Below are 12,361 nucleotides of genomic sequence, written 5' to 3' on the forward strand. Positions count from 1 at the left end.
AAGCCTCAGCTATATTTTTGCTCATTTATTTTTTTCCCCTTCAAGATATGCACATGAAATGGCAGAAGAAGATTTCAAAACTTAAGATTCTTCCAGGAAATACAGTGTCATTGGAATGGACAAGTGGATGATAAAATTAGCACAATTCTTTTGGGCTAATTATGTTTTTAGTGAAGGATGATAAATTCTACAGATTTATTTTTGAATAGCCAGTATTATAATAGAGCAACTTTATTGGAATAGCTCATTAAATGATTCTGAGAGTCCATTAAGGAAGGCATGTCAATTTTTATTCTCAATTATGAGAGTTGAGTGCAAGACTGAAGAGCATATTGGAGTTCATCAGGCCACAGTTTGGTCTGGCTACCAGTAGAATTTTGCTTCTGTTAAAGCTGTGAAAAAGGAAGACTTCTGAAAAGCACGTTGTGAGTTGACAATGGAATACTATAGTATAAATTCAGTTTCTTCAAAATTGCATTGTTCTAACTGTTAGCATCTAACATCAAGGCTTCATCTCAGATAGGCAGTGGGGCAGGGCTCAGATCAAGCCAGTGTCCTCTGCTCTATTCTTGAAGGAATTTGAGGTAGACACTTCCTAATTAGTAGAAAGTAGACTTGAGCCTGATCTTTAATCTTGTAATTTAGCCAATTAAGTTTACTATATGACACATGGTAAAGATAATTTGTCTATTAAAATGTAATTGCAGGACTTTGATTCTTCACATTGTTTATTTCCAGCATTTACTCAGTACAATGCAGATGATGTTTAAGAAAATATTGAAAGCACTCAAACTGTTGAGATGGAAACATGGTCACTTAAGATATAAACAACTGGTCAAAAACATCATTGAAAAACATACCTAAAATATTTATTTTTACTTTAAAAATGAAAGAGAGGCCAGGTGCAGTGGCTCATGCCTGTAATCCCAGCACTTTGGAAGGCTAAAGCAAGTAATAACCTGAGGTCGGGAGTTTGAGACCAGTCTGACCAACATTGAGAAACCTCATCTCTACTAAAAGTACGAAATGAGCCGGGCGTGGTGGCGCATGCCTGTAATCCCAGCTACTGGAGTGGCTGAGGCAGGAGAATCACTTGAACTGGGAAGCAGAGGTTGTGGTCAGCCGAGATCATGCCATTGCAGTCCAGCCTGCCAACAAGACTGAAACTCCGTCTCAAAAAAGAAAAAAAAAAAAAAAAAGAAAAGGCTAGAATCCTGGATTTTGCAAATACAATTATAAAGCGTTTAAGGGAAAATCAATTTTTTAAAATAACACAAGCTGACACCACTAAATATATTCTAAACCTTAAACACCTTCTAAAGTCAACTGTAAAAGTCATGTCTTTTCAGCTATTTACCTTCTTTGTGTTTGTTATAACAGGTTCCTGACTCTGAATATCAGATTCATCCTAGAACATATTTTATATTATGAGATTTACATTCAAAATGAAAATGTAATGTGTATACATCCTATAGTTGCATGTAGATATGCTAGCTAAAATAGTGAAAAACATTTACATAATTTGGTGTAAAAAAAGTCACTTTTTTTCCAAAATACCTAAATACTTTTGGTTAAAGTCTTATTTTTATTTTTGAGGAAAGTCTTTTAGTTTCTATTTTCCTTTGAACATGTAGACAGACTTTCTACAAATGAGGAAGAAGCTTTTCTAGTTTGTGCTGCTCAAAAACATTAAGTAACCCCATTTAAACCCTAAATGAACTATAAAACATCACTGAAAAACTTCCTTAAAATATTTGCTTTCACTTTAAAAATGAAAGAGATAAGCCTAGAATTCTGAACCCAGCTTAGCAGTTGTCTAATTATGTCCCCTATACATTGTACCTGATATATTTTAGACATAAACTCATGGCCTCATGAACCCCAATAATAGATTTATAGGAAAAATCATTTTGCATTAAACGTTTTCCCATGGAAATAAAGAATTCCCACAGGTTAAATAAGAATTTGGCCTTTTGCCTGGAAGAAGGAAATTGTCATAGAAGCTTTTTCAGAATACAGTGAGTTATACAAAGTCACAGTACTTCTGCTTGATTTATTTTTAATTAAAAAAAACTAATTCAGAACTATTATTTATTATTTTCAATATTTGTAAGTTACTCATTTCTTCATTGCAAACGCAAATGTTTTGAGAATGATCCACTGTATATATCACATTTAGAAATAAATGCACTTCTGAAAGTCTGTGTTGGAAAGCAGAAAAAAGAAATGTCTAATGTCATCTGCATTAAGAATTATTAGATCATAATCTACATAAAAGAATATTTAGGACTGTATACCTTTTGTCATTTAGTCCTCTAATTACAAATAACTACACTTTAAATGAGCAAGCTTATTAACATGCCTTAATCTCCCTCCTTCCCTCCCTCCCTCCCTTCTTTCCTCCTATACATTGTATTCCTCCTCTGTCTCTAGCTTAAATTCGAAAGGTTGTGTATTCAAAAGCAACAGTGTGCAAGTTTTTTAATACTATTCTTTGCTAAGTTTAGAATTGCATTGCAATTCAATTTTATTTCTATTCATTTTGTTTTAGTGTTATGGAATGGCCAAATAAAGCATTGAGGATTATAATATTGAGTGCCCAAGAATAGTAATCAAAAGCCTGCCAATAAAGACGCTATAAAATTGCCTGAGTTGGTAACGTCTTAAGCAAATATTCGGAATTTAGGTACATATTAGGCAGATATTTGGGGATTCTAAACATGTGTTCCCATGATGGGAGAGTAAAACTTGGATAGAAAAGAAGTTGCCTAATTGTGATCAGGGGGCAGGGATGGGGGTGGGGGTGGGTAGAGGTGGAGGATGGCTGCGGTATAGTGTACAATTCACTGGAGCCCGTGTAGTCTCCCTCGCTCCTTCACGATTTTCCCTCTTCTTCAAAGTTTGTGTCAGGATGTCTTCCTGGCCATTTAAGTGGAAAGATACATTCCTAGCAGCTTGGTTGTGAGGAAAGTAATATTTTTGAAGGTATGATTCAATTGCAGGATGAACCTTTTGGAGCTCCAGAATGATTTTTAAACCCTCTCCCCTCCCCCCGCCAAATTCAGCAAAAGGAAGAAGCAAGGCCCATCGGTGAACTATTCCCAGGCACCAGCTCAAGGCGGAGGGCTGATGAAGAAGCTGAGTGGCTTGCTAGGGCCCAAATCCGTTTTTGGCCTTTGCCCTAAAAAAGTTCCGTGATTGGAGTTTGGAAGGGGCAGAAAGGAGAGTAACTATCGGGAGCAGGCAAAGAGTAGCAACGCCTGGGGAGTAAAAATCAGAACACCCCCTTCCCCACAACCCTTCCCCAAAGGCAGTAGGCTGAAAGGGGGAATCCCTCTCGGGCGCCGACTCGCTCGCATCTCTGAGAGCCAAGTTTCTTCGCAAGCGTTAGCCACCTGTGTGAGGCGCTCCCGGTGGGAAAGGTGGCGTGGAAGAAGCGACAGCTCGGCCACACGGCTCGCTCGGGAGCTTTCCTTGGTGAGGCCGGCCGTCAAAACACCTCCAGAACTCAGCGCTTTGAGGATACAGAGTCCGCTCTGCCTCTTACGCCGCCAGGATCAGAGCCCCACATTCTCCAGGCTGGTCTGCTCTGGAGCCAGCTGACGCCTCCCGAGTTTGCCCGGGGTCCTCCCCGTCCCCTCCCTCCCACCTCCCCACCCCCGAAGTGGCGCTCCCGCCTCGCTCCGCCTGCACAGCCCCGGCGCGCCTCGGAGGCTTATCAGGCTCCCCGCACGCCCCTCCGGCTTCCTCGGGCGCCCGGCGCGAGGGACTCTGACAGTCCAGCCGCTGCCTCGGAGCCCCCCATTCACAGCCCTTCCTCCCGCTCCCCCGCCACCGCGCCCCCCAGCTCTTCTCCCCTGCGCCGCGCCGTGTGTCAGGCTTAATCCCGGGTTGGTCCTGCTGGTTTGCTCATCCCCACTCTCAGCCTCCCAGCCAGCGCAGAGAAGTGGAATCCGCACTGAAACTCTGGGTGGCTGGAGCCCGCGGACTGGGCATGCTCAGAAGCCAGGGCTGGCTTTGGTCTCAAGTAGGAAGCTTTTGCACTCGGGAGGCAGCGGCGACTTTGGGGAAAGTTGATCGGAGAGGGGAGGAAGCCCCAAGACGCGGAGCAGCGGCAGGAAGGAGCCCCTGGCAGCCCGGAGGAGCATGGGCACCCTGCGGGATTTACAGTACGCGCTCCAGGAGAAGATCGAGGAGCTGAGGCAGCGGGATGCTCTCATCGACGAGCTGGAGCTGGAGTTGGATCAGAAGGACGAACTGATCCAGAAGCTGCAGAACGAGCTGGACAAGTACCGCTCGGTGATCCGACCAGCCACCCAGCAGGCGCAGAAGCAGAGCGCGAGCACCTTGCAGGGCGAGCCGCGCACCAAGCGGCAGGCGATCTCCGCTGAGCCCACCGCCTTCGACATCCAGGATCTCAGCCATGTGACCCTGCCCTTCTACCCCAAGAGCCCACAGTAAGCAGGGGTGACGCGCCGGGTCCATGTGGCACCCTGGCGGTGGGGAGCTGCGGGTCTCTGTATTGTCTGTCGGCCCCCGCCCCTCCAGCTTGCCATGTCTGTTCTCATCCTCAGAAATGTTTCATTTTAACGGGCACTTCTTGCGGGGCTGTGCACGTTTCTTAGAGCCAGACTAACTGCACATACGTTGCCTTCGTGTCTTTGTCAGATGTCTAGGTATTATTTTTATATATACATATGCATTTGTATAAGCCACCTAGTGTACGTAGAGTTTGAACGCGTCCCAGGTGTGTGTCCGACCGTGTGTGTGAGTCTGAGAGAAGAAATAAAAAGCCCCCCTGTCTCCCAAAAGCCCTGGCAAACCAGACCAGCTGGAAAATCCTAAATGCAGGCTCGTCAGACTTGAAATGAAATGCGTCTGATATCACCCATACTTTCTATGTTTTTGTGGCTCTCCCAGATTTCTCTACCTGCTGGCTCTTCACGCTGGTACCCTTCAAACCTGACGTTCTTGTCATCATCAAAGTGTGAAACAGAAGAAAATATGTATAGGAAAGGGAAGAATTTTTGATTCCCTGAATTGGATGACATTTACAATCCATAAATGGAAGGCTAGTCTGTTGATTTTTAAGAAATATTTTTTCATAATATATGAGGGAGAAGATTGCTTATTTTCCTTAAGGAAGGTGTATAATGTAATCAATGGAGCATCTCCATCTCCCAAGAGGTGGTTGCTTGTTTCCAGGGTCAGAGACAGATAAGCACACTTATCTTATTTACAACGTGGACCCATTGTTTGCCTTACTCTTGGCTTCTAATGCAACCACTCTGGCATTGTTCTACCCTTTTAGAGAACTGTGCAATTCTGATGTCAGTGGGCCTCATAACTTCAATGGGAAAAATTCAATGAAACTTGTTATACAACACTCAACTCAGAGTTCGCATGGAGAGTAAAGCTGCAGGAACATGAGGTTAACAGAGAATGTAGGAGAGCACCCAAATGAATGGCATTTTAAATTAACAGACAATTACATAATTGATAAAACCAAGGATGTTGCTGAATACTTTACTACTAATGACATCACACTGGGTGGATGGCACGTGTTACATAATAATGCAAGGTCCCTCGAAACCCTTCACTTCATAAACACAGGAAGTTAAAATAAGGAGAAAGTGAATACTCAGTTATCCCTATTTTTATTTATTGGATCTTTTCGTGGGGAATCACAGTATGTACCAGTTATTACTTTTGAAAACTTAGAGTTATAACTATACATGTTGATTCCCATGCAACATTTGCTGTTCATGCAGGCTTAGTTTTGGGAGGAGTTTGTATTCTGTGAGGGAGTGGGAAAGAGACAATAAGGATAAACATTTCTGAGATTCTGACCTTATCAAATTGCCCTAATAGTTCAGTGGACTTAGATCTACCTCAGAAAACTGAGTGATCTGAATCTACTTCAACTTTCTCTGGTAAATTAATTTGCAGTCCTGACATGCCTACCTGTTTTAGCTAATGAGGTACATGACCATCTCTCCTGGGCCAAGTTTTGCATAATGAAAAAATAACTCAAAGACAGCTCTCTGAATCTTTGAACATTCCATAGGATCTCATTTTCGTATCTGCACGACTTTGGAGGGACACAGAGCAAACTCTGCTTTTATAAAAAGACCATTTTAATAGGTTTTATAGTGAAGCATGATCAAGCCAGCTGATAACTCCAGTAAACATTCCATCAGAGATCTACAAGATGTCTAGGCAGTAGGGAATGAACTATCCAGTGTGGTAAGTTTAAAAGCCTCTTTGTACTTGACTTGTAGAATAACTAGATTGACAAACAAAAAAGGTCCACAGTGGAAAATAAAACTAGTATGGCAGATAATTTACAGCATCCCGTTATAATACACATTTTATCTATCAAACAATGCTGTATGTTCTGATACTGATTTATTCATAATAACTTATATTTTAAAGGACTCAGCACTTAAGGTATTGCCATGATGCTTTTGGTGACTCTGAAGCATTTTATTGAAGAAAATGATAGAATGCCTTCCAAGCTTAAATAATTTTGGAAAAACATCTGTTCTTTTTTCACACTTACGTAAAAAAAAAAAAATCTTTACAAAAATTGGCTTGAGTAGTAGAAAGTATACCTTAGGGAAAAAAAGAATTACATAGTATGCAAAATGAATAAACCTTACGTTATTTGAATGGTTGTACAAGGTAGTTCCACAGAGGATTAAGAAAACCTGCCAAACCAAAGAAGACTTGTTTACATTTCAATGTATTTCACTATGAATAATTTCATTACACAGACTTACTGGCAACAAGTGTTTGTGTCTTTACATTTCATCTTTACTACATCTTAAATGTAGCCATCTTTCTTATACATATAGATTATTATGAGTTCAAGTTAAAATGAAACTATCTAAATAGACACATTAATTTCCAGTTCACGTTCATGCTAGTTTTTGATTCTCTTTCCTTTAGATGTAGGTAACTGCCCCGTTAATGTTCTGTTCATTTATTTGATATATGCAAATATTTCTGTTTAGTTTTTGCTTGCTGAGTTTGCCTTCTGAGGCAAAACATAATTTTTTGAAATTATGTTTTCTTGGTAATTTTAATCATTTAAAAATAGTACAAAATGTAAACTAACTTAATAACTTGAATCATCTTAACATTTTGGGTTTAGAATTTTCCATTAATGTGGGAACTGGAGGGAAGGCTCTGTCAGATTTCAGCACAGAGCCAGGGCACTCCTGCTATAACTATGAGGTAGGAGGAGTGTTTTTGTTGGTGTCTTTTACAATCTGTATAAATACAGTACTTATGTGAAGCAAAGAACTGATGTAGCAAATTGGAATCTATATTCCACTGCTTCCAAAATAACTCCTTGAGAATATAAAACTACTAAACTATATTTTAAAATAATGAGCAAATAAACCCTTAACAAAACCCAAGCATTCATTATGTGAGAGCAGATAGCCTGTTGATTGTATATATAGAATGGTTCTTATGGACTTAAGTAATTTTATTTCATGACGTTTCATTCCTGAAATTGATTCTACATCACGTTAGTACATTCAGTCTCTGAAATTTTGATCTAAACCCCTATTCCCAAATCTCTTCCATTTTCATGTTACAGGATTTTAGTCATTTCAGTTGGACTATATAGACTTGAGTTCCTAAGGTTGTTAGTGTCTTTGTATTTTTGTAAGTTGTTGCTTTCACTCCAGAAGCAGTTGAATTTCAGAGAATTTCTCCTTCCTTCCTTCTTTCCTTCCTCCTTCCCTCCCTCCCCCTTCCCTCCCACCTCCTCCCTTCTCCCTCTCTCCCTCCCTCCCTCTCTCCCTCCCTCCCTCCCTCCCTTCCTTCCTTCCTTCCTTCTCTCTTTCTCTCTTTTGTCTTGCTTTGTATCCAGGCTGGAGTGTAGTGGCAGGATCTCGCCTAACTGCAACATCTACCTCCTGGGTTCAAGCAATTCTCCGACACCAGCCTCCCAAGTGGCTGTGATTTCAGGCGCATATCACCATGCCCAGCTAAATTTTGTATTTTTTTTAGTAGAGATAGGGTTTTGCCATGTTAGCCAGTCTGGTCTTGAACTCCTGACCTCAGGTGATCTGCCCACCTGGGCCTCCTAAAGTGCTGAGATTACAGGTGTGAGCCACAGTGACCGGCCCGTTTTACTATTTCATTGTGAAATACTTTGGAGGAGTTGAAGATAAAAGTATTTTTATTTTTAAGGAGGCATTAATTTTAAAAGAGATTATTTGATCTTTTAAAATTTATCATAATATATCTGAAGAAAAACAAAATGTTTCTAAAGACTGTATATTAAATTCTGTCAGAAGTTGAGAGAATTCTAGAATTCTAGTGTAATCATAGATGGTATAATATTAAAACATAGATGTCTTGAAAGGTAGAAATTTAATTCTAAAAGTGCCCTATAGCTCAGTTCAATATTTCTATGGGATGTCTGTGACGTGCAAAATATTGTAAGGCATTAGAGATGAAAGATACATAGGTCCTATCATCCAGGACTGAACACGAGGTTAACAATACTGTACAAGTAAATATTCTAGAAAGTAGATAGAGTAAGGTAAGTCACGGGGAGATAAGTAAGACAGTTGGCAAAATATAATCAAGCCTGTTTAGTTTTACGGTATCAGAAACACATGTGGAAGTAGAGGTGTTTAAAGTAAGTATTTGAAGGATGGCCATGATTTAGGTGAGTGAAAATGAGAGGAAAGAGGGAGGGGTAGAGATAGGGACTGGGGAGATACAAGCCATTAGCAAAGAGACCAGGCAGAAAAAGAAAGCAGGGCCCCTCTGGGAATTGGCAGCAACTAGTGGCTGTGCTAAAGTACTGTAGTCGGAACTGTGGAAAAGCAAATTTAGGTCAGAGAGAATGAGAATCTCAGTTTCTATGATTTTATAAAGTAGGTGAGAGGGCATTCTGCTGGGTTTTAGAATAGCCAAGTCTCCTGTGTGTTTGTGTGTGTGTGTGTGTGTGTGTGTGTGTGTGTGTGTGTTTTACACCAAGGACTAATAATTACCCACTAATACAGTTCTGAATGCCAGAATGTCAGTTCACCCCTCTATCACAGTTCACCCCCACTATCACAGTCCTGTTAATAGTCATAACTATACTAACTAGGTAAGAGTAGTTAATTTAAGCAAACAACAGATGATTAGAAGTCTTAAAGACACCAGGTTCCAAGTTTCTTTTTCCACTCACTTCCAAATGTTCCCATTGAAAATAATATAATTTCATGCCACAGACTAGCACTGCAGATTCCTCACATACCTAGGCAAGCTGAACATAGATGAAAATTGAACCTGAAGTTTTTTTTTGAAATTCATTTTCCTTGTTTTTGTGGAGGAGTTAAATTCCAGCCTAATGTTATTCTAATAGAGTTTTCAATTGAAGGTTCATTGTTAATTTGACATTACAGTTAACACAGTAGAATGGAAGTCCTGGAACCCTTTATAAAAACGTATGAGACCAGAGTGCTAAAACCCTATTAGGGTATTTTGAAGCATCGTCAAGTTGCATGCCACCAAAATGGATCTTATAATGAAAATACTGGCAAGCCCTTAAATAGAATGACTCTAGAAACTGCCCGAGAATATAAATGACCAGCTTCCTTGCTCTACTGGGCCACATTTCCAAGTTCCTGCTACCTGTTATTTGGATTCCTAATGGAAAAGGGTGGAAGAACACAGACGGTGTTTCTATTGTTGCTGTTTGCAGGTTATAAGGCATATGGACACATTTTTTTTCTGTTTGCCTAGCAATGGAGGGTCTCCATGGTATCCTAGCAACCATATTCGAACACTAGGCTGCTGCTCTTTCTGCTATCTCTACCATAGGTGCTGCCGCCCATCCCAAGAAACTGGTCCTGTTGCTAGCATTCCAGATCCTCTGACTTGAACCTTTCAAGCTCAGAGAACGCAAGACAATGTGATAAATAAGCACATGCTGAAAGCAGCATTTACCAGTATGCTCAACAGCTTATTATGCAATCACATCTGTGGCATTTTGAATCCTAATCTGAATTGTTGAGCTGGTACTGTTTGCCACCCCTTCCCCGACAGCCCTTCTCTGCTCCTTCACACTCAGTTCTGACACCGCTTCTGCTTCCCTCTCACCATCTTCTGTAATGACTGTGCTCCTCAGCATCTCCTTAAAATTCATTTTCTGAGAAGTTCAGTATGTGCAACCTGTTTGAACTCTCTAAGTATGATTTTGTTTATAAGAGCAGAGGAATGTTTTCTCTCCAGAACTGTCATGTAAATATAAACAATAGCACAAAAACTGCAGCTACACAAAACAGATGTTTAACATAAGATGGAACTAATAGTACACTCTCAAAAGTGTCTTATTTCTGAATGAATTTTATAAGCACACTACTCTCCAGCTTTTTTCATTGCTTATAAAATTCATATAAGCATTCCTTCTGGAGGCTCTAAGGGAGACTCCATACCTTGTCTTTTTCAGCTTCTAGATGCTGCCTGTATTTGTAAGTAATGAAAGAAGCTGGAGAGTAGAATGGGAAGAAGAAATGCATATTGAGGGGACAAGAAAGTGCAAAATAAGATTAGTATTGTTAAAGTTGTTAAAGTTATGCCATATTTGAAAGGAAGTTGAAAAACAGTGATAGGCTTTATGTGCAAGTAAATAAGTGACAAGACTGGAAAAGAACTTGCAATAAGATAGTACTTTATGGATGAAGACTGCTATAAAGAAGAGACACCCAAATTGGAGTATATCGAAGGCTTGCCTTTTTAGGGAGCTATGTTGAAGATAGTTTCCCTTTAGACCAGTGCTTGTTTTGAATGTGTTGTATTGTCCCTTTGAAACACCCCTTAATCTGACATCAGTGAGGACTTGGTGGTATTTGTGCAGCCCACAGTGTAGAGGGCGAGAATAAGGGCAGCAACTCAGTACATCCTGTTTCTGAATGAAAGGGTCAAGAATTGCACTACCCATCATCATCAGATTGGCTAACATTTATGGAGTACTAACTCTGTGCCAGGCACTACTCCTGTGCTTTATATAGATGGTCTCTTTTGTTGATTGAATTACTGATTTATTGATTGATTGAGACAGGCATTTTCTGTCTTACTGACCAGGCTGGAGTGCAGTGGCACAATCGTAGCTCACTGCAGCTTTGAGTTCCTGGGCTCAAGTGATCCTCTTGTCTCTGCCTCCAGAGTAGCTGAGATTATAGGCACATAGCATCACACCTGGCTAATTTTTAATTGTTTTGTGTAGAGACAGGGTCTCAGTTGCGTAGGCTAGTCTTGAACTCCTGGCCTCAAATGATTCTCCAGCTTCTGTGCCTACAAAGAAAGTGCTGGGATTACAGATGTGAGCCACTGCACCCAGCCTGATCATCTTTTGTTAGGACACAAACAGCCCTGTGAGGAAAATTCTGGATTATCCCCATTTCACAGCATGAGAAAAAGAACTCTGGGGCACAGAGAAGTGAAGCAACTTGCCCACAGTCACACAAGGTTGAGCCTGCACCAGAGCTGCAGAGCTTTCCTCCTTACCGGATAGGCTCTCTTACTTCCTAAAGGGCCATGGGGATTAGGTAGTTGCAGGAAAACTTACGAATAACATATAGGTTGTTCTCTGGGGAGTATCTGTTCACCAATAATTAAATAGGAAGCAAAAGGACTCTGGGAACAGTGGAAGAAATAATGTAGGACACCGGTTCCCAAACTTTGCTGCACATTAGAATCACCTGGGGAACTTAAAAATCCAATTCCTACCGCAAACCAATTAAAATCATAATGTCTGGGGGTTAGATGCTACATATCAGTAATTTTTAATGATTCTCCAGGTAACTTTAACGTACAGCAAAATTTGAGAATCACATCTGAAGATGACAAGGGGTGTGTGTGTGTGTGTGTGTGTGTGTTCGTTTGTGTGTGATACTAAACAAAAGACCAGGATAAAAGGTACATCTAAAGAGTTGATGTCTCTATTGGCTCAAACCTTTAAGCACTAGGGGTCTGCAAAAGTATAACTGGATTTTTTGCCAAATTATAGGTGTAGACAGTTCAGTTGATGTCTTATTGTTTATTCTCCCAAACAAGTGATCATTTCCCTACCTAGCCCATTGGTTCTCAACCATAGCCGTATGTTACAATCACCTAGGGAGCTTTAAAACATATCTTTGCTGAGCACTACCTCCAGAGACTATGATTCAATTGCTCTGGGATAGACCTGAGGTATACATATATTATTTTTGCTCCCAAAGTGATTATAATATGCAGCCAAGGTTGAGAACCTCTGCTATGGCCCATTCAATGTTGATTGTTACAGATTACTTGAATTCCTGTTCTTTGGGGAATCACCTTTCTTGTTTCTTTTTGAACAACCCAA

At 40.7% G+C, this 12,361-nt stretch overlaps 1 protein-coding gene across 2 annotated transcripts in view; it reads left to right on the top strand.

Annotated features, from left to right (window-relative positions):
- The window catches only part of PRKG1 (protein kinase cGMP-dependent 1), a 1,342,437-nt gene that overhangs the window by 84,571 nt on the left and 1,245,505 nt on the right, over nt 1-12,361 (top strand). Inside the window, exon 1 of one of the 2 annotated variants that reach the window (XM_012467589.2) lies at nt 4,019-4,457. The exons of the other annotated variant lie outside the window; for it this stretch is intronic. Within the exon in view, the coding sequence (XP_012323012.1) occupies nt 4,147-4,457 (311 nt within the window). The 5' untranslated portion in view covers nt 4,019-4,146. Of the gene's footprint in view, nt 1-4,018; nt 4,458-12,361 lie in introns of those variants that run through there. 2 annotated transcript variants of the gene reach the window in all.

This window comes from Aotus nancymaae, unplaced genomic scaffold (genome assembly GCF_030222135.1).
Source record: "Aotus nancymaae isolate 86718 unplaced genomic scaffold, 86718_ANA_hifiasm-v0.15.2.pri h1tg000010l, whole genome shotgun sequence".
NCBI classification, from domain to species: domain Eukaryota; kingdom Metazoa; phylum Chordata; class Mammalia; order Primates; family Aotidae; genus Aotus; species Aotus nancymaae.